This window comes from Pleurodeles waltl, chromosome 12, assembly GCF_031143425.1.
Source record: "Pleurodeles waltl isolate 20211129_DDA chromosome 12, aPleWal1.hap1.20221129, whole genome shotgun sequence".
In the NCBI taxonomy this organism is placed as follows: Eukaryota; Metazoa; Chordata; class Amphibia; order Caudata; family Salamandridae; genus Pleurodeles; species Pleurodeles waltl.
This window is the reverse complement of record NC_090451.1, coordinates 649,806,233-649,834,107: the sequence shown is the minus strand read 5'-3', so window position 1 is coordinate 649,834,107 and position 27,875 is coordinate 649,806,233. Positions and strand designations below refer to the sequence as shown.

The window sequence follows — 27,875 nt, the reverse complement described above, 5'->3', positions numbered from 1 at the left end:
GGTGTAGCAGGATTGGAAGTAGATTCTTCAGCATGTTTCATGGAATTAACTGGCGAATATTGTGCGTAACAAAACCTGAGAGCTGGAGCCACTAATGAAATATGATTTCCCTTGAGTTATATGCTATAAGTATACTAGATAGAATGATTAAAACCCCCTAAGTATCAAATGAGACATGGTTAGTGCTTGAAAAATATTTATTTTTGTCCACAGTGGGCAAGTACCCCAGATGTCTGGCTGTGGTCAGAATCAGTGGTAAAACATCAGTACGGCTGACTCGGTCATCTCCTTGCTGGCACTCCAGCCCACATGAGTTCCATGGCCATCCCAGTCGAAGGCAGAAAAGTCTCCGCACTGCTTTGGATCACCTTCGGGAACATACCCTCCACTGCCAATGCAGTACTGCAAAAAGACACAGGAGAGTCAAAAGTGGTGTTCAGAACTAAATTATAGTAAATCAAATGGAGTAGTCTCATCAGTAAATCTTCAGTATTCATACAGTGCCTATTGGTGAACGCACGTAAATAAAGCAGATTGTCTAGACTCACACATTCTTGTCTTGGGGAAGCTAAGATTACATCTCTGGTCTTCTAGATCCACAGTTCTTCACTAGACTAAAACTCCTGAAAACACCACAGAGTCCTTCATTAAATTATTGGTTTGTACTATTGATTACGTTTTTCATTAACTCTAAAGCACCCAAGAAGTGCTCACCATACAATGTAAGACTGGAACTGGTTTTCAGTCCTATTCTTGGGCACTCTTGTTGGAGTCCGTGAACGAAGTTACTATTCTCAAAGGGTAATGTCCGTCTTTTGTCGCAGCATTGAATCTTCTTGTTAACTGACTCAAACGTTCACCAGTCATCTCCATGCAACAACCATTCTGACTTCAAATCCGTGACTCCTCACTTTTATCAATTCCTTCTCCTCTGCAAACATGTCTTCTCTCTATATTCTTCTCTGTCCCCACCTCTTCTCCTGTCTCCCAAACATTCCTCAGTTTCTGAAAACTTACTTCGCTTCTTTCACAGCTTCTTTCCAATGTAAGATTGACTTAAAACCAGCAAAGATCTAAAATGATCCCTTACAAGTCACATGCAGGTCTTTGCAGTGGATGCCTGACTGTAACTTGTGGCCTGCAGTTCAATGAAAGATCTTTGCAACAGCAATATCTCTCTGTGCTCTCTTATATAAAATGGAAATTTGTAATCAATGCATTACACATAATACTCCGCAACAGAGACATCAAGCCTGTGAGCTATTTAAAAATTCAAACCCAGCATGTAAATTAACCACATGAGTTATTTTACCAGTATTATACGTTGCAAAATAGTTCTTTCTAGCAGGTGACTTACATCCATGGGCAAACTTAAAATACAGTTTGTAACTAATTAAGTAAACTAGACTAGCCTTGCCACTGCTTTTTTCTAGGTTTCCAATTTCTTTGCTGTGAAAGTTGGAAGAAAAAAAATATATAAATATAATAATGCATAGACTGACATTAAGTGGCTACTTGTGCCCCCCCCCCTTTACTCCATTCACTGTAGGCTATAGATCCCGTACCGTAGGTTATAGGTTTCTGGTGTAAATGTAATCCATTTCAAACACTGGGATTTTCTATTTAATAAAGCCGTGCTCTCATGGAAATAAGCAGAATAATTTACTTGAACCTCCAGAAAAAAATCTGCAAATCACGAGTTTCTGGAACTTTTGTTAGGTTAGAACTTTGATTTGCTCAAGAGAAGGTTTAGCTTTCCCAAACCAATACATTCCCTCCAGTACGTACATGCTCAGTGTTGCAGCCAGTTGCTTTGACTCCAGAGCAGAGGGCAAATGCAGCCTTCTCAGTGTTAAACACGCGAAACTCAACAAAGCCTCCAATCATTTCTGCTGTTGAAGTAATAGACAATAATGCTGTTAGACAGGAGAATGTTGCAGGAGAAACTGCACATGTTGCATTGCTTAATGACATCACAATATATTTGCACTTGAGCTCAACTATAGTTCTTTCAATTTCTCCTCAAGAATTATTAGGAACCAGGAAAGTTTGCACCCTGTGGTGTTGCTGTGCCCTGGTCCACCCTGCCCTCTTAGCTGTTCCATCATTCTTCTTTCCCCTTTTGCCTAGTGCGATTGTATTTTTTATTGTTTGTTTCTAATAGTGTTCTCCTGGTGTCATTGTTTTATCACACATTGTCATGTTTAGGAAAGACATAATGTTCAATTTGTATTCTGGTGCTGCCATGAGCTTGAATATAGAAAATACATAATGGGTTACATGTAATAATAGAAGTGTGTATCTTGACAGTATGTCATAGATTTCCAAAATCTAGTCCCAACCTGGGAGTAAAGGAATAGATTTCAAACTCTTTTGATGGCATGTATTAGCACATTGAGAACGCTATCAAGAGTATGGTGAAGAAGTTGATGATGATGTGATCGTACCTTGATGTAAAACCTTCCTGGCACCTGGAGGTGGGAATTAATATATCAGAATGAATGACATCTCAGCAAGTGCTAAGAATTATTATAACTTAGTGTAGAATCAATTAAAGATATTGAGGTATAGCCTGAAACTATGGGAAAACTGGGCTAGGAAGCATATAAAATTAACTGAGTAGCTGTTTAGAACGCCATTAAAAAAATAAGAGGTGGCTGTGTTCAATGTATGGACAACCACTTCTTCTGACTCAGCAGGAGAGGATGAAAAGAAGAAAATACAAAATCAGCCACAGCCTCATCCCACAGACATACAGTGGCATCTTTACTCATTTCTCACACATGATAGCAAGGCTGCTTGCTACGTTGTGTGAGAGGGAGATAGCCAAAATGCTCCATATTTTAAAAGCTATGGCACATTCCTGGTGTCTCCTAGCACTGGATCACTGTGGCCTGCCCAGCCCTAATACAAGCGTCCTTGCTCCATGGTGCAAGGGTTCCTGCGTTATAGGCAGCATTGGTTTGTGCATAATGGGACAACTTTCCGCACAAGAAGAATCCTTGTTGGCATTTTCCTTCTCCTACATGTGCTGCAGAATGCAGCACGCATAGAAAAAGAACATAACAGGTGAAATAAAGATACTTCTCCTAGTTAACACTCACAAGGGAAGGAGTGCCTTTTTGACACACTCCCAGGTTTACAAGTCTTTGTAAATCTAGGAATGCACCAAATTCCTTGGGTGGATACATGGAAACATGCATACTCCGCCCTTAGAATGCCTTCCTGATGCAAAGTAACACTGTTACCATGTATTTACTAAACCATGCAAAGACATGCAAAGGGGCTTTGCATGGCTTAGTAAATCCCCGAGCAGGACTTGCTTAGCCTTATGATGATTTGGATAAAGCAAGGAAAGCACAGGCCCTTAGTAAATATGGGCCACAGCATTGTTTCTTTTTCCGAATGTAGTACCTGTACTTTTTTCCTGAGATCAAGAAACTTACCCACACAGATGAGCATTTACAAGTCTGATAGAGATCTAAAAATATGGTACTGCAGTACATTATGTTGTTCTTGATTAAACTTCTAGTTTGACATAATTTCTTTTTATGATAGTTTACCTTTTATGATTATGTAATACTATCCTCCATAACAGATTTTTGTAAATGTATACAGCAATTATTTGTTTGTTTGTTTGCCAAAACATAACCACATTATGTAGATCTTGGTGCCAATAACTATGAATGATTTAAAAGTTTGACATCAGAATGCTAATAATGACAATATTGCAAGTTTTGTACTTTAAGCAATTTCATTTATCTAATTATGACCTTTTAAAAACGCATTGTCTGTGGTACTGACAAGGGAAGTATGAAATTAACTCATGAATCCTAGTGGCTAAGGTGGTAAATTTTGGGTCATATTTAACCAGCAAACACTTACCTTCAGCATTTGGTGAATAAAGTTTTTTAGTGCTTTCAGTACTGCCAACATCGTAGACAATAGGAATTGCTGGGCCATTATCTTTTGGGCAGCTTCCACTGTTGTATTTTATTGGATATTTCTAAATGAATAAGCACACATCTGTCTTTAAATAACTTTGAAAGTTTGCAGAAAGACATGAGCAGTTGCTTAGAGCTAATTCAAATGGCATTTTAAATGATTGCTATTACCTTGTAAAGGGTCTGGAGATTGCCACCTTCTGATGCCAAGAATCCAGTCTCTGTGTGGTATCGCAATATAGATGCATTTTTCCAGTCATGCAGTGGGGTATCGTTTGGTACATGCCAGACTGCCAAGTTCTTCGCATGGATATCAAAATATCCGGCATTCTATTTAAAAAAAAAAGAATATGACATGTCCAATAAGTAAAGCATGAAACTTGTTAAGTCTTCCATACTTACAAGCCAACAATCATAGAAAAATCTTAAACACAGAAAGTCCCAAAAATATTACTTCCATTTATTTTAGCAGGTGAACATGGGGATATAGTGGTGCTGAAGTAGTCCAGTGAACTAATCTATAACCGTATTAAAAATCCTAAATCGGTTGTCCTCTGCTGTGTTTTTGCCTTCTGGCAGGTCTTTTATGTAAATCTCAAATAAAGCCACCATTTACTTACAGAGATATTCTCTCACATACATCAAAGTTCACACCATCATGCTACCTCAAACATATTGTGGCACTGTTCATTCCCTGTCACCTCAAAGTGCTATTATGTCCTGTGATTTCATTAACAATTCGAGGGTTTCTAGAGCACTGCTCATCAAATATTTGGTGCTGGAAGGACACAGACTACATTGTGGAGTGGTGTTTCTTTTTTAGGATTACACTGTTTACCAAACATCATTCTCCACCACCACATGTGATGCTGAGGGACTCTGAAATTGTGACTTGATAACAGTTCTTGCTGGTTTGATGCAAATAATACCATTTCAACCCATAGTAATTTCACATTTGGTTGGAAGGGTAATGTGAAATAGTTTAGTCACTTATAGATTAGTCTAAAGATTGGGGTGGAAAAACCAGTCCTTGCATTTCTAATTAAATTCCAACTAAACTGTGACAAGATGTATTGGAATATATACTATTGGTAGGTAATAACAAATGTTTCAGGCTCTAGGGGAGTTGTACAGCACAGTTCATTTTCAGCGGATTTAGGGAAAGCCAAAGTCTTAATTCAGATAAGTGAAGTCAATACAGGAGCTAACTTCATAGTTCAAAAAGTGAGAAACATACCTGGAGGTAATCTACCCATCAAGCATCAATGTGGTCACCACTGCTTGTCATGTAATTCAAATTTGATGGTTCGGTCATCATGCTGGTTGAGCTAGGAACTTGGATGCAAACGTGGGGGTTCATAAGCATCTCTTTCTGAATACAATTGCAATGCCTGCACTAATTGGGATAGTAGAATATTTCTGCACCTATGATCTCTACTTAGCCTACCATTACAGTGAGCAGCACCCATCATTTGATCACTTATTGGTGCCTAGCACAAGATATAGGGCCTGGCATTTCCCTCCCTTATTTACTGCCACATAGGGCCTGATTTATACTTTTTTAACACCTCATTTGCATAATGTTTTGACGCAAAAGTGGCGCAAAGTTAGAAAATATAATTGAATTTTGTAAGTTTGCGCCGCTTTTGTGTCAAAAAATGATGCAAATACGGCGCTAAAAAAGTAGAAATCAGGCCCTTAGTTCCTTGACATTCACTTTTAGTTCCTTTTTATTATTCCCTCATCATTGATTAAAATATCTTTGTTGAAACATTGAAACTTGTGTATCATCTGTGAACTTTGTATCCTTTGTTTTAAGTGTTGGTCTTTCAAAGTGAATGATAAGTTGCACAGGTCATTTTGTGCTTCAAAGCAATACATTGCCCAAAATAATCTAATGAATCATTGGTTTGCTCATTTGAAATTAAGTTTACTCTCATGAACCACTGATTTTCCACAAATCAATGTAAAAGGAGTTTACAAAGAATATACCTTGTAGTCATCACTGGTTGCTCCTTCAGGGGCCCCAAAGGTGGCATAATTCACCCAGTTGCGATCTCCGTCTGGGTTTGCAGGGTTTTTGCCTTGCTGGCTGCTCCAGCGATCCCCTACCGTACATTTTCCAGCCATGTTGTTTTCATGCACACTGGCCACCAAGGTCCAGCCACCTCCATTAGTGGTCATGTCGCAGAATGTCTGGTACACTACTCCATTTTCAGTGATGAGAGAGTATATTCCATCTATTCATAAACAAAGCCCAAAGTCTATCAGCCTACTGAGAAGACGAGATGTAGGGGCAGCAGATAAAAACCATAGGCAATTAGCCAACAGCAAAGCTTGTCAACTGCTATGAATGTATCTCAAATAATATGACGTAGCCTTCACAATCAAGTGTGCCCAATTTCGAATTAGAAGACAGTATCAAATACTTTATACACTACTATTTTTACTTCTTCTGCAACTATTAAGAAACCATTAAACTTGTACATTTAAACTAAGGCTACACCTACTAATTCCACTGACTACATTTCTGTAGCAAACATTATCAGGATAAGGGCTTGACCCTCCCTGCTACTTGTGGTGTAATTAGAAGAGCAAGGATTTGAGTTTGGGCGATGCCAAAGATTAACGGAATCCGACATCTAACAAAGGCTAGTACCAAGCTTTGTCGTCTTTCTGCTTTGAAATTCATTTCAGTGGAGCTATATCCACTGAATCAGCATTGTTTATTAAAAAATAAAAAAATACTGGGCGATGGAAAACTGCAAGCAAAATTCCATCTAAATGTTGTACTATGCTAGAAATCCGAACTTATTATCTCCTGTTAAGGAAATCACATTACACACCAACATGCTAGGTACATTTAAAGAAGACTGGGTCTAGATTGGTACCCAGAGAAGGACACGGTTGTTGTGGCAAACTTCCACCCTATATAACTCATTTATGAGTTATTTACTTGTTTATAAGTACATCTTAGCTGACTTATTTGCCTTCATTAGGAGGTCAGTGCTCTTCTAGGACGAGGTAGCTAGTCCCCCGAAATAGCCTGTATAAAGTTAATGGAATTTCATGCAGTAACTGAGAGGTTGAGGGCAGAGTATCATTTTTGCCACCTCCTACCTCGATCATGATGATGTTTTCAGTAAAATTAAATTGGTAATATTTGTTCAGTTATAAGAGTTTTAGAAACAAAACTCCTCACTTTTCTTGAATCAGAAGGAAAATTAGTGTGTTTTATGTACACCATTCTTCCCGCTGAGAGAGATGCAACAAGGCTGTCCTTTAGCTACCATGCTTCCTATTACCTTAGAAACTATAATTTTGCTGGTTCTGAGAGCTTTGGTAATTTTGATGGTTGCTATAAGTGGTTCAGTTTAGTTTGTTAATGTCTTCTTATCCATTACAGATCCAGCCACTTCCTCTGAATGGTGTTTATTGCTTTGGTCTAGAAGGGAGTGGAGATTGTCTAAAATACTTGAAGATGTTCTGTGCCAGGGTTCTAGTCCAGCCATCTTATTGAACGTGAGCCTTAGTTCCCTTAATGTTGGATTATGGTGGTATAATCTATGATGGACTCCCAAAATTTACATTCCACAGATTGTGAGTAAAGAAATTAAGCATCCAGAAGACATCTCACCCACAGAACGTTTAAGCTCATCTCCCCTGCCTAAAGGGCCTGTGTTTGCTTACTGTACAGCCGCGAAACAGGACTAAGGCTATATGTAACATACAAAGGGATTCCATGAAAAAGACCAATATTATCTATGAAATCTGCTCATATAATATTGCCCAAAGAGGAGCTTGAGCTCTTCTAATTCATCATGGTTCTGCCACAATGAACACCACAAGTTAGAATCAATCAATCAGCCATGCACAGTCACCCCTGGGAGTATCTGGACGCTGGGGTGGGATATCTCTGCATAGAGCCTGGTCTTGAGTCTCTTCCTGAGTTCTGCAAGCAAGGGTGCAGTTCGGGGGGGGAGGGTCAGGTCATTCCAGGGCAAGGTGGAGATGTTGGAGAAGAAGCTGCCACTGCTGCAGCTGTGACAGATTCTAGGAGTGTGTACGAGGAGGAGTGCAAGTGTCTGGCGGGTTGGTGGAGGCTTAGTCTGTGGTTGATGTAGGCTGGTGCTTGATTGTGTAAGGCTTTGAAGGCATGTGTGAGGAGCTTGAACTGGCATCTCTTTTGGACTGGAGGCAAGTGGAGGTCTCTGAGGTGGGAAGAGGTGCTAGTGCATTTAGGGTGGTCCAGGATAAGTCTGGCTGCTGTGTTCTCTATGGTCTGTAGTCTTTTGAGAAGCTGTGTGGAGATGCCGGCGTAGAGTGCATTGCCGTAGTCGAGGCAGCTGGTGATGAGGGCCTCATTAATAGTTTTTCTGGTGATGATTGGGACCCATTTGAAGATTCAGCAGAGCATGTGGAGGGTGTGGAAGCAGGAGGTGACTGCATTGGTTTGCCGCTTCATGGTCAGTTCGCTGTTGAGGATGATGCCAGGGTTGCGCTCGTGGTCTGTGGGTGTGGGAGTGGGTCCGAGTTTGGCTGGTCACCAGCTGTGTTCCCATATGGATGTGTTTTTCCTGAAGATCAGCACTTCTATTTTGTCGGAGCTGAGCTTGAGGCAGTTTGTTTTCATCTAGTTGGCTAAGTTGGTCATGGTGTTGAGTAAGTTTGTTCTGGTGGTGGTGGGGTCTTCAGTGAGTGAGAGGATGAGTTGGGTATCTTCAGCGTAGGATATGAAATTGAGACCGTGGGATCTGACAATGTCCACCAGGTTGGTCATGTAGATGTTGAACAATGTTGGGCTGAGGAATGATCCTGGAGGTATGCTGCATATGTATTTGGGTGCAGATGTCAAATGAGGCAGCTCTACAGTTTGAATGCATCCTGTCAGGGAGGAGGCTATCCATTTGAGGGCATCCCTTGGTATTCTGATGCAGTGGAGTCTGTTGATGAGGGTTTGGTGGGAGACTGTGTTGGAAGCTGAGGCTAGGTCTAGGAGGATCAGGGCAGCGGTCTCCGTGCAATTGAGGAGCGCTCTGATGTCGTCCGTGGCAGCAATGAGTGCAGTCTTGGTGCTGTGGTTGGTGCAGAATCCTTATTGGTAGATTTCCAATAGGTTGTTTTTTTTCCAGATACTGATGTGTTGATTGATGGCCTTCTCAAGAACTTTGGCAGGGTAGGGGAGGAGAGGGATAGGTCTGTAATTTTTGAGTCCGCTGGGGTCTGCGGTGGATTTCTTTAGGAGGGTTCTGACCTCTGCGTGTTTCCATTTGTCTGGGAAAACTGCTGAGGTGATAGAGGAGTTGAGGATGTTGGTGAGCTGAGTGCTGATGTGGTTGGTTACGAGGTTCGTCTGATGGTGGGGGCATGGGTTGGTTGGTGCCCCATTGTGGATGGATGACATGATGGTGGATGTGCATTGAGTTGTGAGAGGTTCCACGAGGTGATCGTTCTGTTGGTGTGCGCTGGTGGATGGAGGGAGCTGAGATTGTAGGTGGGGGGTCGAAGTTTTTGTAGATAGTGGTGATTTTGCTGTGGAAGTAGTCTGAGAGGGTGTTGCAGAGTTCGTGGGAAGGGTGGATGTGTTCTCTGTGGCTGTCGGGTTGGAGTATTCCTTGACTATTCTGAAAAGTTCTTGGTGTGGTTGGCTGCTGGATCAATACAGACAGTGGTGGCAGCTCTGTTGGCTTCCTTGATTTGTTGGTGATATTTGCTGAGGGCTGCTTTGTGGGCAGCTCTGTCAGATGACTTTCTGGTTGATCACCATTGTTTCTGCAGTCTGTAATAGTCTATGATACAAGTGAAAAGTCAAACCAATATTTGCATTGTCTAGACAGAGGGAAAACAAGGAGATTGATTTGGCACCATATTGGACGGGATTGCATAATTTAATATTAGCACTGACAATGTCAAATTGATGCACACAGGAAAGAAAAGTATTGTGAAACTGTGCGTGATTGAGTAACCTGCTTCGATAAAGAATATGTTGGCAGACAAATTTCAAACAAAAGTGTAACAGGTCTGGAAACTGAAGTCCAAATTCTGTTCGTATTCATTAATGATAGTATATTGCACAGCAGCGGGATGCTATTTTGCCCTCACAACAACCACACTTAACCTCTTTTGAAATTTCACAAAATATTTATTTTTCTAAACACAATTTTTGTAGCAATTGTGTTTCCTTTTAACATCTGTCTTGTTGCTCACAATTGTGCAAATTTGTTCTAGTTGTAATGATGGCTTTTGTGACTGGAGCCAGATGTACGAATATCTGGTTGCAAAATACTGGCCGCAACTTGCGACCTGTAAAGATTTTTAAGAACTGACCATTGAACTAACAGGTTGATTCTAAAACAAAATCGAATCATAGATATATCTTGAGCTGTTCACTGCTATTGCAAGCCACTGCCACAATGCCCTTTTGTTTGTATTGAGACACCAAGAAACAATTGGTCTGATAAAAGTATTATTACTGACTAATTTGTGCCTGTTCCTGCTCTTCCTAGTCGTAGCAGAGAAGTCTGCTAAAGAATTAGTATGTGTTCTGTTGGCTGTAGAAAGGACCCTGTTGATAGCAAATTGTGCTGCTTTATGAAGAGGCAGCCGAGGTAGTAAACAAACTTTATTCAAAGTATGAATTGCACATGCAAATGACCCAAGGTTATAACGTTTGTTTTACATTCTTAGGCTGTGTCCATGGAAATGTTTATTTGAAGTTTATTTAAAAACCAGCATAAGGACATCTAAGCATTAATTTTACCACTCATGTGAGCCATTGTTTATTTGAATGTAGTGGGATGTGCACGAGGCTCTTTAACTTTGTGCTCTGTGCACAGTGCACTGTTCTAGTGCATTTTCCAACTTAGTGGAAGCATATGGAGCAGTGAATGTTCTTTCGACCAACTGCTATTATAGGGGTTTATACAAGTGTTGTTGCTCAGTATCGCGCCGTGTTTCAGCACCATAAGGTTGAACCTTCATTTTGACATGGAGGAAGTAGGAATGAGAGTCACACTTGATTATCCTGGGACTGTAGCATGAAAGTACCATCATTTAGTGTCCCAGTTCAAAATTGGTTTGGGTGCCTTCTTTTCCTGAAATTGCACTGCTTGTAGTAAAAACTAGGGAAAACAGAGCAATGATTGTCTCTCTGAGTTTCTGAAATGTACTGTCTGCTGCTCATACACTAACTTGTAGTTTTTCTGAATGAATGATTATGGTAACAGCAGAACAGTTTCACCAAACCAGTTCATGAACCTCTTCTAGGCCTGCTCACAGGCACATTGATTTTGAAGGCATTTGTATGCACAGTGATCTTTGTTGCCACCATACTGATAAGTGTTTTCAGAAAGCAAAACTGCATGACCCTCTCAGGGAAGGAGGAGGAGGATAGCGTGGAGATGCCACTTGCTTGGTCCGAGACACTGCTCAGAGTTCAGGTGCCTAACCTGCGATCCACTACCCAGCGACATGCAGTAAACTGTGAGCTCAACCCACACTTAGTGAACCAGGCTCTCAAAACAGGAGTGAAATAGGTCCTAGGGATCGTGGGACACTGCCGATGGTCACAGTTTATCATGGCCTGGTTGGGTCACAGTAAGATCACTCATCACAGGAAAGAGCTTAGAGGTACAAGATGCAGTTATACTGTTTCACACCAGAGTGCACCAAAGCAGTAAATGTTTAGCAAAATCCTGTGTTTTCCAGGTTCCACTGTAAATCAAATATTTCCTTGGGTACAGTTGAATTGGTTACATGTATTGTCTTAAATGAAGATAAGAATCTGTAAAAATAATACATGTAACAAGTTATCAAAGAGACCCAGAAAGACTGAGCGGCACCTACCTGATCTAGTTTGTAGAAGTCATAGGACACTAAACTGCTCCATACTTTTAAAGTATCACCTCCCCTTGTTCTGATTGTTTTTGGGCTTTTCCTTTTAGGTCTATTGGGAACAAACTATTGGTTTAATCTCATCAGTTCTATGGAAGGATCTTGTAGGCAGGGGGAACTTGAAATGCACTAGATAATCAATGAAGAATACTTCTGACACAGTCCAAAATAGCACATACCTTGAAGTTTAGGGGCACTCTAACGATATTGATCCGTGTTGTGCCTCCGTGGCACCTATGATTTTAGGTTTTAGTTTTAGATATTTAGTTGTGTATTTCATATAGCTTTTCTTAGACACTATGAGGGTGTACAAATTGTACTGTCTGATTCTACACAATCTGTTCTATCCAGTAATTGTTCACTTGGTTTGGTCACTCGATATTCCATCTTCGACATTGCAGACTACGATTGTGTGGAGAAATACCTTAGTTTCCTGGTGTTTCCTTATTTTAACATTCACCATGAGGAGAGCAATAGGCTTGTAAAGTAAAATAATATTTTAAAGATTTTGTCCTCCAAAGTCCTCCACAGTGAGCAAGATTTGTATTTAGCTGTTGAGGTGACTGGCCTTTTTCAGCACATAGAGGAGTGTTGTTTAAGCCATGCTAGGTCTAGTTCTACATTCTGTAACATGGTAAGGGCACTTTGCAGAAAATGAGATTGGTGACAAGAGGTTCTGCTTCCGTTCTGTACTGACTGGGGATATGTTAAATTAGAGTCTGAGGCCCATATTTATACTTTTTTAGCGCCGCATTTGCGTCGTTTATTGATGCAAAATCGGCGTAAACTTACAAAATACCATTGTATTTTGTAAGTTTGCGCCGATTTTGCGTCAAAAAACAATGCAAATGTGGCGCTAAAAAGGTATAAATATGGGCCAGAGTCTTGTGCAACAACATATTTACTAAACAATTATTTACACACCAAGATTCAGTTGATGCATGAGCATTCATGTAGCCAGGGCCGGCTTTAGGATGGTGCGAGCGGTGCGACCCCACCAGGTGCTGACCTGGATTTGGGGGCACTGACCTTAGGGGGGTGCTATTTTTAGCAATAACTTACCAAACTTGCCATTTAAAAGCACCTGCTGAAAAGTTCCTTGTGCGTCCAGCCTTCAGGAAGCAATTCAAATGTCAGGATACCTCTTGTGATTATTGTTCCTGCTAGGGAGAGAGATGGGAGTTTTTTTCTAGCGACAGCTTTGACTCACCATAAAGTAGCATGGAGGGTTAATGTGCCTGCTGCAAAGTACAGAACTTTATTTTATGTGGATAGCTGAGTGGATTAGTAAACCCAGCCTTTACAAGTGCTTTAAAACAAATTAATCTATATGAAAAGGGGGCTATGGAGAGATGAGGGGCACATTTACCGGGTAATCCGAGGAGTAGGTCATGGGGTGGGGGTGGCACCAAAAAAGACTGTCGCACAGGGCCCTGCATGTTGCCAAGCCAGCAGTTTATCTTAACCCGGCTTCTCTAAGGAGTTGTTTGTGAAGGTTCCTCAGCTACCTGTGTGTAACATGTCCTGGGTTCAGCTCAACCTACTAAATTAGAAGCTTTTGCTTGATTGAACTAATATTTGCATACCAAAATTGAGAGTGTGCTATTGATACGAAACTTTATGTATTTTTAAAACTCATGAACAATGATGGGAGAAAAATGAATGAATTTCCAAAATATATTTGAAGCTGATATTTGAGTGATAAATCATGTGGTCTTTGGGGGACTTACTAATATTACATTGATGTTGGGGGCATTGCATCTATGGCTGTTACCAATGTCGAAGGAATCAAATTGTCAAAAATCTTTTTTCACATTAATGCGTGCAACTCTGCCCGATGAATGGAGGTGATCACTGTGGAAAAGTGTGGCACAATGGTTAGAGCTGCAGACCCTGATGTAGAGATCTGGCCTGGGACCAGGGTTCAATTCCCTTGGACCAGATAATTCTCGCCTCAGTGCCTAATCTAATTAATGGGTCCCACTCTGTAACTCTGGGCAATAGCTAGCATTCATCTTTACAACAGCCCTGACAGCGCTTGGATGCCTGGCTTCACCCTGGGGGTTACCCAGGAGTGGGCACCTCACAGGGAAAAGCCAGGATGGGTTCCACAGAGGTATGCGAACAGCGCCTTGAGACCCTAACGGGTGAGTAGTGTGCTATACAAGTGCGAAGTTCTTACAGTTTTATCACTGTAGTAGTCTTGCACATGGTAGTCTAATGTAACCTTGTCCGATATCTCTATTATGACACCAATACTGGTAGCCTGCCATGATTTTCACTAAAAATTAGTAGCTCTTATTAACAAAAAGGTTGAAGATCCCTGACTTAAACCCACTTGCAAGCCACAATAGCTCTATCAACTGCATCACCCTAGTCATATTGGAATATTTATTTACTTTTCCACAAATTACCTCTGTCAAACATCACTACCCTATGTTGCAACTCTTGAGAACAGCTGGAACTGAACTTCATATCTGTCAACAGCAGAGATGAATTTTCTGTCCTGTGAAAGCTAAGCTTCTTCTTCCCAGAATGATTGCCTTGGAGTTGTACCACAGTACCTAATCTGAAATATCACCCTAATGATATATCAAGATTATAATATTGACTCAGGAGACCCAGGAAGGAAAGTACACTGGGGAGAAGTGGCTGCAGAATTAAGGGATAGGCAGCTTAGCACAAACAAGATGCATAGATGGGACTGCAGGCAAAAATCGAAAGTTAAATAGTGATCGTAATTCAACAGTCTGGAAATAAGTAAATCTCCAATGCTCGGATTCAAAGGATCCTTTCCATTGAGAGAAATGTGACCCCCATATGGACAGACTGATAAGTCTTCCTGGGGGCACTCACTGGCAAAGCATACGTAAATCACAACATTGTTAAAAATAAAAAAATCTTTATGTTCTGCCCACCACAAAGAAATTGGTTCAACTGAGCAGCACAAACATATTCCCATACTGAGTAGAGATTTCCAGTTGAAATCCAGTGGAGTGGCATTCATCACATTTCAACCCCAGGAGGGTCATAATTTCTCCTGACGCTTTTCAATCTTAAGGCCAGGCTATATGACAAAGTTCCAGGCACACTGCAGGGGCACATCTTCAATATCTGATGCCCACCTTGATGGTGTGCCAACTTGAAGCTTCAGATCTCCAAATCTTTTTTCCTTGGGTCATGCCAGTGTTGACAACCTATACAGCTAATAAATTAATGGCTAAGGAAGACATATTCTGTCCTTTTCTCAGTTTCCTGTTTTCCATCTTGCTGAAGTAGTCTGGAGAATTTTGATCCTGGCAGGTACTCAAATGAGAAAAGCAGCCAACCCTGCTGAAGTCATCTGTTTTGTTTCCCTGGAACATGCCTACACAAATCTAGGTTTCGATGTTTCCCTTACCTATTGAAGAAGCTACCCTGGCCAGTGACCGGATCCTTGCTTTACTTCGCGATTTTGACCAGACCTTCCCTAGATTACCTGCTATCCCTTTCTTATGTGTGGGATGCAAATCTGACCTCCAACCAGTCCTGTGAAAAGGATGCATCAGTAGAAAGGGCACACACTTTTTCCTCACCCCAAGCGTTCCAGGAGAATTTGTCCAATGTAATCCAGTGCTCTTCTGAGCACCTAGGAAGAGTGGTAGCATCCCATTTTAGTGACAGAAGATATGATCTATGATGCAAGTGCGGGTGCGGAAAAGAGGGAGTAAATGCATTCATCTAAGAAATGAAGAGAATATAGGGTTCCACAGGTGCCATTAACTACAAGCTCACTCATACAGGTACCTAGAGAGCAGCTTACAGAGCATTATTGGGTTTCTCTTACTGGCATCTCGTATTGCCAATTGGTAAAGAGTAGGGTGAAAAAAATGTCACTTTAACAAAAATCTTTCCAGATGTCAACCTCCGGCATGGCTAATGGTCCTTCCTTAATGGGAATAAGACTGACATGTTGCCCTCCATCACTTACAATAAGTAGTCACATTAATGTTTAGTCACAATCATAAATTCACAAGTGGTCTGTCAATCATAATAATTCCATTTTTACATGCACATTTAGAGTTTAATTAAGAATTTTGTATTTTAATATGACCCAGAACTAGCTCTAAAGAAAAAACAGCATTCTTATTCGAAAATTGAGTTTGTTAAAAAATAAGATGCATTTATTACAGTATGGGGCACATTCATAAAAGCATTTTGGAGTTCATCGAGTAATACTCCTGTAGAACTATTTAACACACTATTACATGTCTTTATGCATTGGCCATCTAAAATCGGAAAAACATGGGAATCATATGCAAGTGGTATACCTAGAAGCAATTTGCCCTTGTTGCAATTTTACCAGGAGGTAGTTGAACATTCAGCCAGATTCACAAAAACATATAAGAGTTTGTAAAAGAGTACTTCTGTAGAGCTGCTTCCATTACTCATTCATGCTTTTGTGAATTGGCCTCTAGGGGGGTGCTGTAGTTGAAACAGACCACTTTGGAGTCATTTCTACACAAATATATTACAGATATTTAAAATTAACATTAACATAATTACAAATCCCATTCACAGGAATTTTGCCTAACTGTTTGGTGCCCAATAAAACGCACCCTGTGAAAGTACGTCTTACATTCTGTGGTAAAAATCTAAAATCTTTAATTTTATGCCATAGACCCAGTAATGAATGCAGAATATCTGCATCTATTCTGAGATTGCTGAATTTGAAAATTCAGGATTAGATTCCAGGCTATTTCAAGGTGGAGGATCTTGTAGAAGTAGGTGAACTTTCACTAACATAAACATATAGGTATTCGCATACTTCTCCCAGGTAGTTTGCAAACATGAAAGTGCTCAATTCCACATTGGTACAATGGCTAAGTGCATTGAATATGTACTTCTATTTTTCTCTCATACTATTAATATGTTGTGCACATTGATAACCTAAATACACATAGCACATGAAAAATATAGTGCCAAAAAGACTTTAGAGGTGTAAAAAGTGCTGCTGGTGTTTGTGCAAATGTGGTTTGCACGTGCGTACCTTTCCAGGAAAGGATTTCAAATTTCGCATGACCTTATATATTAAAAAGGCACACAAGTATGCACATAAGATCTAATATACACAAGAAATAGGCAAGACCCTCCAAATGCCAACTAATCCAACCTCAAGTCTCCAACAGTTAACTTTGCCTCATAGAGAATTAAACTACTATTGGTTTAGCTACTTGCATGTTTCCTACTTAAGTAGCAGACTTTTACAAAGGTGCAGTGCAAGTCGGATTGTTTCATTGTTATTTTGTCACCACCCATAGATTGCCAAATGATTTTAAAGTACTGTATCAAACCCTTTCTGTAAAGTACTAACCTTCAACCTGAATTTTCCATCCAATGAAATGTGTAAAACATTTTTTAATATCTAACAACTCTGGGCTTTATTTAGAGTTTGGCGGACAGATACTACATCAGACATGGAGGATGTCCACACACCATAATATAAGTGCACTAAAGCCTATGGCTCCTGTAGTTCGGCGGACACTATCTGTCAAATTTCGACAGAGTGCCCCCTCTGCCAACCTCTAAATAGGGCCCTGTAAGTAGGATTTCAGATCACCTAAGTTGTTTATCGTTTTTGCTCTTAGCACTTAGATTAAGCTACTTTGTGATAGTAAATGCAAAAGGCATCTTCCTGAACAGATGGAATGCATGCAAAAAGAAGGTAAAGGCACACTGAAATAATAAAATTCAGTTCATTTACATGTCATTGTCAGAACAAAGATCACTTTAAAGTGGTCTTGCTTACTTGCACTGTAGTTTCTTTCCTCGTAACTCAGATCAAGATGTGATAGAGAACTCTTTCCATAAAAGTATGTCATTAAATGTATTTCACCCACCTTTGCTTGCAGGGTTCTTTGCTTTGATTTCCTTGCAACTATGGCTGAACAGCCGGCAACTCCTTAGAGGGAAGGGATTTGGGTCATGCGTGTGGCCATGTATGTCATCTGGGCCATGGCTGTGGTCATGACTATGGTCGTGATTATGGTCATGGTCGTGATTATGGTCGTGGCTGTGATTATGATCGTGGCTATGATTGTGGTCGTGGCTGTGACCATGGTCATCGGCTTTGGTGTCATCCCACCTGGCCACCAAGTCTAGAATGGCAAGCTTCTTCACAGTGAGAGAATCGTAGATATCTGATCAAGAAGGGTATTGCACGTCAGTGACAAAGACTTAGCCAATAGACTGCCAAAAATGCACAAATAATGAAATCCTGCTCAATACAAATATAGTAAACTGCATCAACTTAAAACAGATGTAGAAATCAGATAAAAATAATAGCTATTTAAAAAGCTCCTCCAAAAATAGCAAGCAATAAAAGTGTCATATATTTGCAATGGCTCACCCCTTTATTTGTGTTTCTATTGGGACCTAGGGGTTATATCTGGACAACAGCTTCATGACAAAACTGTTACTTCAATGCATCACAGTCATCAGTATCCCTAGTATTTCCCATACAATAGTGCAGTGTAGGAGAAAAGTGTGTGTATATAAAACACAACTCAAGTAGTCTTCCAAAAAGGAAGTTTTATGCTGGACTAACAGGACATAAAGGAAGAAGTGGAAGTACATTAATTTTTGTAATGGTCAGGCTTATATCAAAGTAAAAATTATATTCATTTAATTTGTATTTATTAATAAACTGTGGATATAAATATATATGAAATCTCAATTTTTGTACAATTGCTATAAGTCAATATATAGACAATCATTGTAAATTTACAAATGTAATGACCACTAAAGATCTATTGAACATATTGTTTGGGAATAGGCTATGAACAGTGTTTTCCTAAGTCTTAATGGAGGACAGAAATATACACAAATTGTTAAAAGAAGTGCTATAGTGGCAGCAGTTTGTTTTTTAAATCTTGCTCTTGCTAGTTTAACTACTTGCCATTAACAATTTTGGTCAACATTGGAAAAAACAAATGTCACAGAGGGAGACTTTCTAGTACTACGGTAAATGCAAATTTGTTGGACAAATTTCTGTTTTACATTGTTTGTTAGCAGTTTAAGGGGAAGATCTGGTTGAGATTATGGCCTTTTGTGTTTAAATGCTCTGTCGGAAATCAATGAGATTAGTATCAGAGACAGTCTTTGAACTGCAAATCTGATCTGGTGATTGGATCAGTAAAATTACTTTCTAGAAAGGACATAAATGTTTATTTACACAACTAAAAGTGCAGAAGTTAATTTTGTCATAGTGGAGTTTCCTCCTATTTCATAACATAGTCTGAATCTTGCTAGGGGTGTGTGAAGTTTGTGTGATGTGCTTTTTCATAATTATGTGAAAAGTTGGGAAAGCTACGGGAATTCAAGCATAACTATCATTTAGCACTATCATGTGGTGCAAAATGCATCCTTATGTCAGTTTGTTTAAAAGAGAAATTTCGAATTAAATAGTGCAAACAAACATAGAAGTGCATACATGAGCTGCTAACATGTGGGTTGTTCATGCTATTTGGTGATTACATAAATATTTTGCCTCAAATAGTGCATAATTCCCATAAAGTAGTGTAAAGGCATAATTTCCGTAATGTTGTGCAACAAGTGTAGTGCAAAATTATTGAAAATACTTGTATTATACCAGCATCATTTTAATTTCACCTGGGCCTACTCCTTTGGACAGAAACTATTCAATTTCCTGTGTCTGTTGTACAAGTTTTGTTTGCCTTTGTAAGTTACTGAAATAGTGATTATTGATAAACAAGTGCAACAAAGGCACCAAAAGTCAATGGACTAATGCCGAAATGTTGATGGTGCAACTGTGCTCAAGGAGCAGTGGTCTATATGCAACTATGTATGACATGGAAATCCATGTACTTTGAATGTGCTCCACCATTACTGTTGATTTGCATCTTTTGATGTTGGATCTCTTCTACGAGCTGAAGGCTGAAGACTGTAGACCAGGCCCCAGCTCCATGTTGTGTGTAAAAACAGCTTGTCCAGATTCCGAGTTTTTCATCCCCAAAATGTGTTCATTTCATCAGCTACCTATGTATTGTGACGTACTTCTCTTGGCAGAAGACATATTTACCTGTTTAGCACAGCTGTTACTTCCATATTAATTTGGATATCAGGCTTGGTAATTCAACTTCACAACTATTTTCTACATGTTAGGAGCACATATATGTGACTCCGTTTACAACTATTTTGTCAATCCAGGACCAGTAACAGCAAAAAGTTTAGTTTCAGAAACACAGACTGCAAAAAAACGTACATACTTATGTAAATATTTCCCTGCAAAATGGCAGTCTATTTTAACTTTCTAAATGTAGCCACACTCATTTCCTGTCTCTCATGTGGTAGGGTTCATTTACTATTCAAACCCCAGTCTCAGCTTAATTAGGAGCAAGTGCCTTAATATTGGATTGAGGTGCATGCCAATATTTGTCTTGTTACATTTGTGTACTGTAGATCATTTGGAAAACAGTGGTTTGAATCTGTGTTTGCAGTGTATGGTTTTCCAGCTTTTTGTCACTTGACCCCCTGAAAGGAACATCAAGATGTCCATATTTATCAAAGGTCAAGTAAATGGATAGTCTTTAAGTGGGCATTTTTTTATTTAACTCTGGCAAAATATTTCCTAAAAAAGGTTCACAATAAGCAACATCAAAAGATAATAATTCACTGTCTCCACCCCAGATCAAATTGCTTGTAGTTTATAACGAAGGTCTGTGTTATCCTAAAACACATTTGTAAATTTAACTTACCACAAACATAGTGGGCAAAAGTCAGTGGCAAGAGGATAGGTAGAAGCAGGCAGAGTGTCTTCATTTTCCTTCAGGTAAAAGAAAGGAGAGATATAGTCAATGAGACATGAACAGACAGCAAGGGCAGTCAGGTCCTGCCCACTTGTACTCCTTAGTCTTATCAAACGTTTTTGCTAACATTTATAACCTTCTGTATTCTCTCTACTAAAATGTTCATATACATGTTGTAGAAAATACTTGGTTAATGATGTTTCTTTTATATTTCTTTCTTTTAATGTCACTGAGGATTAATTACAACACCAAGCTCAAGTCCAGCTGTTTCCAAAAAAGTGGACTTAGGTTTACCCCAACCAAGAAATCTGAAAATGAGTGCCCTATTACAATAACCTTTGCTTTATTCCTTTGAGTATTTTCTTTTCAACGTCAGATCCCATATCCCAGTTCCTTTCCATGATGTATATTTTAATGTCAGAACTCACCTCTGAAAGGAATTACACAGACAATAATTTCATCTTCCATTCTTCTACTCTCGATTCTCTTTACTCTTGTCTTTCCATACATATAACTAAGCACAGTTAGCAAAACACAGGTAATGCACTCTGTATGGTCATTGTAATAAAGAAATCAAATATAAGCATACATCTATAGAGGCCAATGTTTCAAGAAGATTCAAGACATTTTGGAATTCTCAGCTTATTCTAGGAATACCTCCACTTTCCCCTTGGCAGTTTAGGAAATATTTTGTGAAACCAAGTATATTTCAGTGTGAATGCAAAAACTTGTATATGTGCATTTGCCAAGTGTGTTCCTGCAAAGTGCAATTTCACACTTGCTAACTAACATTTTTCTTTTTTTCAACTGAGAAAAAATTATCATTGAGAAAGCCCTTACCTTACAAGCCACAATTTTAGGAATGTTTCCTTCCTCAAATTACACCATTAAGAGTTTGTACCTGCGCGTAACAGGAGTAAATCCATGCCTATCTCAAGGATGACCCATTTGGATCACAAGTTGAGGGTGATCCACCTAATCAGTTCAAGTGTTTATCCAGTTTGTTATTTTAGTGCATGTTCCAAAAGTAGGCTCATCAGTCAAGTACCCCAAGTTTTATCTGATTACGCACTGCACAATTTTGTGCATTATGCCTCTGCAACCTGCTATAAGTACCCATACTGGCTTTGTCAATTTCTATTATATTAACTGAATAGTTAAAATATTAAACAACAACGCAGTCATTTAAAACCTTAAATTCTTGGATTTATTTTATGTTTGTTCCACTTCTTTTTCAAATGATAAGCCCACAGTCATTCAATCTTGGAAATAGACATATATGTTTCAACACAAGTAGCTGCTTCAACTCAATCATGCCCTTTGTCATGAAATACTAACTCTTTATTAATTATTAGAAAGTCATTAACATTGAAATCAACAGTTCTACACCAGTTTCGTTGTAAGTGAAAATAGTGTATTAAAATAATTTTTCTTCAGTGAAAATTATATAGATAGGAAAGCAAGTAAAGCTGGCAATGTAAAAGGAGATGGGCACACTAGATGAGCCTGGTGATCCTCAGCAGCCATCCCATTCTAATTCAAATATGAAAAGAAGAAAGAATACGAACATTTTCTCACTTTTAAATATTTTTCTCTACCTGTTCCTTGTGGTGGATCTGAGATGGGCTTCTAGATGATGTAAGTTATTCACAACCATTTTCAACTCTACACTTTTTTAAATTATCAGTTTGTTTGACTTTTTATTTTTAATCCATCAGCCAAGATCCAGAATGGATCAAAGTTCTGCTGGCAGACCATAACACACATTGATGGCCTGGCTCCTTTCCTCAAAAGGGAGACCAGATGATATAAAACAAACACAGGGCCTGATTCACTAAATAAAAATGTAACATACACCTGCAGGCTTACCCGTATGTTTTGGAGTTACCATCATAGGATGTATTTTATCATCTAACTTTAAGCCCCCTGTAGAACTGTAAATTTAGTGCTGCCTTGCCTGCACGGAATTCACAAAGCATTTCCAGACGTGCTCTGGCAGACATACAACTATTGTACGTTTCTTGTACTATTGGAGCCTTTCATGAATTTTAGAGTTTTATAAATCTGCCATCATGTGCGAGTTTGTATACCTGTGTGTTTAGATTCACAAACGTTTTAGTGAATTGTGTTCCATCATTGGTTTTGCGGAAACTGTGATGATGTCACAGTAGTTACACCTAAGGGGAAACCCCCCTGTTGTTAAGCATGACTTCCATGGGAAGCCTCTATTGTTTACACCAGATTCAATCTGGTAATTTCCTGATATGACATATCAACAGTTGATAACAATACTCTTTACCTAATGTTGTTATGCATGAAGGCCTTCTAGGCCAGGCTGGGAGGGCTGAGAGCTTCTCAGTGCAGTGGTGCTTGTCTGCTTAGAGTGAAAGCACAGCTGTAGGGGGAAGGGGGTGAAGACAGTGAAGATTGTTGGGTTCAATTAAGGATGGCAGATAGGTAAATCAAGCTTTTCTCTTGTTTTCTTATGAAAACATCCCCATAATTCTCTGCTCCAATCTATAAATCTGTTTACCAACACTGATTAGGAGTTTGCTCCTTACCTATTCTGGTCATTGATAAGGAGTGATTCCTATCCTTGACAGCAATAAAATCCGACATACACATAGTAAAGTATCTTGCAAAAGTTTGTGAATAGCCACAAACTGAAAATTAACCTTTTTCCCATGCATTCCCTTCCCCGGAAAGCCCACTCTTACCCCTGAGAGAACATTTTCTCCTCTCACATATTTTAAATAATGCTGGTGTAATACTTTGAGTGAGTATAATATGAATGATTTATGAGTGCTTAGTCACAATTTGTAAAAGTGAATCTGCACCAATAATTCTTGATTTTGGACACCTATGAAAAAGTAAGAGGTGTAAATGTCTGTGTGTTCTGTGCCGCTCTGATTGGCCGCCTTAAAAATAACCACCTCCAGTCATTGTAAATGGCAGTTTCTGCAGCGTTGTGATGATGTGAAACACTCATATCACTTGAATAATTCCTGGTTGGAGTGGTTTCTTTAACAAATAGTGTATCCCTCAACTATTCAAAACATACTCCCACAAACACACAGAAAATGTGAATGATTAACACATATAAATATAAACTTTTACCGGAATAAGTCTAAGGTACATAATCAGAAATTCTGCAAATACAGAGTGAGGTAGACACATAAAATTGTGCATGTGATTGGTTTGCATAATGTGCGGAAGGCATGCATATATTACATTTAGATCTGAAAAGATGTTATTCTGGGGGGTTGTTGGATGAGTGCCTAAGGATACAAAATTGAAATCTAGATATTAACAACAAAATACTAACTCCTGCAGCTTTCACTAAGAATTAGGTCTTGGCATAAACTATGTTGTTGCATATATAAGACTTACATAGGTTTACGAAAATTGACATACATCACAATGTTTTTGTGATTGGGCCAGAGTGTGGCATTACAGCCAGAGCTGCTGACTTTGGAATGGGGTACAAGTCTCAGAGTCAGCCCAACATGCCGTAGTTCTATGCAAATCACTTAATCTAACTGTGTCAAAAAATGAATCTGACTTTGTGTAATGTAATTGGTGCTCAGGTAAAGCACTCCAATGCCAAGAGCCCATAATATTCATAAAGTGCATCTTGTGACCCTGTGTCACATGCACATGGTTGTAAATGGGATAAAATGAAAACACCCACATTGCTGTGTTTATTTTACACTTTCTGCAGTGAACCTTCTTGCCATATGTCTGACGTTGGATTAAACCCACTGGTTAACTTTTGATTAGGAGGTTGCCCCTAGAACTTTAATTGCATTACATGTGTATTACCTCCGGATTTAGAATTTTTCCTGAAAAAAAGTTACAAGTGTGGTAACTTTATAGCACATTGTTCCTACCGTGTTACCTTATAATGAGACAAGTATTTCCTCTGTCAGTTGAGGCACGATAATCATATATTTAGTGCCATCATCAAACCTGCACTATCCCTTAACAGCAAAAATGTGAGGTGATCTAGCAACAGCAAATTTTTGGATTGCTACACATTATCACTGCAAGAGATTAATTATACACTAAAAGGGGTTTCTTCTATTATATGGAAAACCTCCATGTTGCCAAATTTTCACTTTTCATAGATGCACCTCAAAGGATTCTGGTAGCTGTAGTCTTAGGAATCAGGCTTGATCGACTCAAACCACTTCCAATGAAAAATCACTAAGTTATAATGTTTGCCTTTGACAAACGACAATTTGATTGGTCGTTGTTATTTATAATCTATAGTTCTGTAAGACGGGGTGGGCTCTGGCCAAGTTAGTGTATGCGGGGTCAAAGAATGTTGGTGAGTGACTGTGTGACTGGGTTATCAGGAGTGGCTGAGCAAAGTGGATGCTTCTCCCTGTAAAGGAAGCAGTGGGGATGATCAGCACTGCAACTTAATTCTTCTATAAACCTACAGCCTATTAACATAAACAAACTGTTCAACTAACTCCAGGTGACCGACAATAAATCTTTGAACATAATAGCTACACCATGGCAGGGTTGTTTCCATTGACACTGCAAGGTAGTCTTTTGTAAAGTTCAATGTATAGATTGTGAAATCTGTGTTGAAAAGCACATTATATGTAGAACATTTATTGTCAGTCTCTGAAATTTAGTTTGGTAGGTTATAGATATTGAAAACAGAAGTGTTGAAATCACAAAGAAATTACAAATAGTACTGAGCAATATGTTTTCAAAAAAAGCACCATTGAAACCTACCTCTCTTCACTTTTTCAGCAGTAGATAACTGGCTTCACTTGCTCTCCCCAGCTATATACTGTTCCCCTTCTTGCCCCAAGCCTTTTTAAGGATCAAAGCCCAGGTGGTTCACGCCTCTGTATTTCCCCCAGGTACTTTTCCATTGGTTGAACTTCCGGGGGCAGGGTGAGAGAGGAGATGTTGGCCAAGATGCAACAGGTGACTGGAAAAGATGAGATGCCACCTGAATTTCGCAAGGCGATTGTCGTGGATTAAAATTTTCCCCTTGGCAGTACAGATTTTAGTTGCCTGCCAAAGCCACCCACCCTTCAGAGATTGTGAAATATAAAGTTTCTGGCACAGAAAATTATTCTTTCCTGGTGTTGGTTAACCTGTAAACACCTTTCACAATAAGGCTCCAAGGGGTATATTTTCAGAAACAAATGTGACACAAAAATGTGACAAGTTACTGCATTGTGCCTGGGAGAGAGAAGAAGCATGGAGCTATCATTCTTAAATATAGTCCACTGTGCCCTCTTCACATGCAGTCATACAGACTGCCTATTACCACACGCCTTCGCATCATGATGCAAAGGTTTGTGCTTAGCACAGGTTCTATCATTGAATGGTTGCTTCTACTACAAAATCTGTGGCTTACATATTTCTTAAATCATTTCACACATTGGATGTGTGCTGCACAGGCAGTGCAGCATGCCTGCAATGTGTGAAATGTCAGAAAATAAAAATGTCTCCTTGTTTACTCCTGCCTCAAGGAAGAGTTATGTTCTGTCTTAAAGTGCGGCCTAACGCTTTTATTGGATAGGGCTTCGCATCAAGAAACATTAGGGTTTGCCCAGAAATGCTGAAGTACCACCCATGAAAGACCCCATTAATGCAAAGTAGCACAAATCAATACAAAATACAATTTGCACTAGAAAAAGGGCACTTTTGCAGCACACAAAATGTTTTCTGCTTCAAAATAGATACCATATCAATCCTTAGCACAATTTTGCATTGACTTTGCAGTGGCTCAAAGACTTGATAAGTCTGCCCCCAGGTTTCTGAGGCTGCTGGACTCTAGCTACCTCTGCACACCAGCGAAAGGATCTGGAAGGGTAAGCTCTTGGAGAGGCCTAGATTTGTGCTTCCAAAACAGAATCACTTCCAGCAGCTTCAGCCTGAACGGAAGTAATGAGGACACTCACTTGTAGGACGAGGAGCTCTCCTGATGCAGCTTTTATCTGTTCAAGTATACTCTACCTATTTGGCCCTTCTTTTGTATGTCCAGGTGTAGAAGGTGCATGTGTTTCTCCATAGGGCTGAAAGAGTACAGTAGGCTGATAATAGTCTACCCCTCCATGTACCAAGGGGTAGAACAAATCTCTTTAGTTAATCCCTGTATTCCAGAAAGGGATCACATCTATATCTGTTGTTGATGCACGATTTCACTGTCATCCTGATTAGTCCCTCATCCTAGTGTCCACAATCCCATGCTGTGTGTGCATCAGACTCATTTCCAAAGAGTCCCCGGGTGTTATATACTGTTCCGTTGTGGTGTCATGATGGACATCAGAATTGCCCAGCTACTTCCGAGAGCAAGAAACTCATTTGAGCCTTGTCCTATAAATCTACATCCCCCTCCCCCAACCCCATATAATCAGTCACACAAAGAATTAATCACTCCAAGACCATAATGTCGTTTGTACAGATAATTATGCACTACAAGACATATACCTATAACTCTCTAGCACCAGTCTAGTGCCAAAATGGGACTTCTGGCTTTCTTCCCTCAACTACATCAGCTTCTCTAGTGGAGTCTGTTTGATATACTGGTGGTATCAGGAGGAACACTGCAGGAGCATGTTGGGTAACCATGACAACAAATATCTTCCCAGACCGTGCCTGGACCTGGCCTGCCTAGGACATAACAAGCCAGAGTGCTGGAACAGAATGAAACCTGCACCCTTACAAACAGAGGAGGCACATTGTCGGAGCCCTTATGTTATGACAAATGCATGTTTCCCATTGCTCTATAGGTCACTAATTGCACCTTCTAGATTCCAGCCACTATGGGCAATTGGAAATGTGGGTGACCTTAGAGAAATTAAAGATATCAGCAGACTGGCAGTGGAATGTGGTTGGTTGGGACACCAAAGGAGCATTCCTCTAAAGGAAACAACACTTTTCACTAGGCCCATAAAATAATTATTCCACTAAAGAAATCTCAAGCATGTAGTTTGGTATGTACTTTCACTGCAAGACACATTGATTCACTTAACAGAAAACAATTGTTTTTGCATACAGTGCGTTTATGAGATAAAAAACTAAATAAGGCAAAAGGTGTTATGTCCGAGTGTACTTTTTGTGTTTGTAAATAGTCACTAATTTATTCCAATGGAAACACTTGCTAGAAGACTGAAGGATACTACCAAATTGTCAACATCATATCAGTGAGATTCAAATACATGTCTGATCTGATCTTATAGGTGACTGACAATATTTT

General features: G+C 39.6%; 1 protein-coding gene across 2 annotated transcripts; it reads right to left on the bottom strand.

The window, feature by feature from the left end:
* Window positions 1–179: 179 nt before the first annotated feature.
* LOC138268532 (intelectin-1-like) lies at window positions 180–25,496 on the bottom strand. Of its 2 annotated transcripts, XM_069218256.1 has the most exons (8): window positions 25,394–25,494; window positions 20,594–20,661; window positions 17,717–18,016; window positions 5,937–6,184; window positions 4,116–4,274; window positions 3,886–4,006; window positions 1,789–1,892; window positions 180–402 (listed from the first exon to the last, which is right to left on the bottom strand). In XM_069218256.1, the coding sequence occupies exons 2-8, from the start codon at window positions 20,655–20,657 to the stop codon at window positions 250–252; spliced, it is 1,149 nt and encodes a 382-aa protein (XP_069074357.1). In that variant the 5' UTR covers window positions 20,658–20,661; window positions 25,394–25,494; the 3' UTR covers window positions 180–249. The 2 variants fall into 2 exon arrangements, with proteins under 2 accessions (XP_069074357.1, XP_069074358.1); XM_069218257.1 differs by lacking the exon at window positions 17,717–18,016 and having other exon boundaries at window positions 25,394–25,496.
* Between the last annotated feature and the right edge of the window lie 2,379 nt (window positions 25,497–27,875).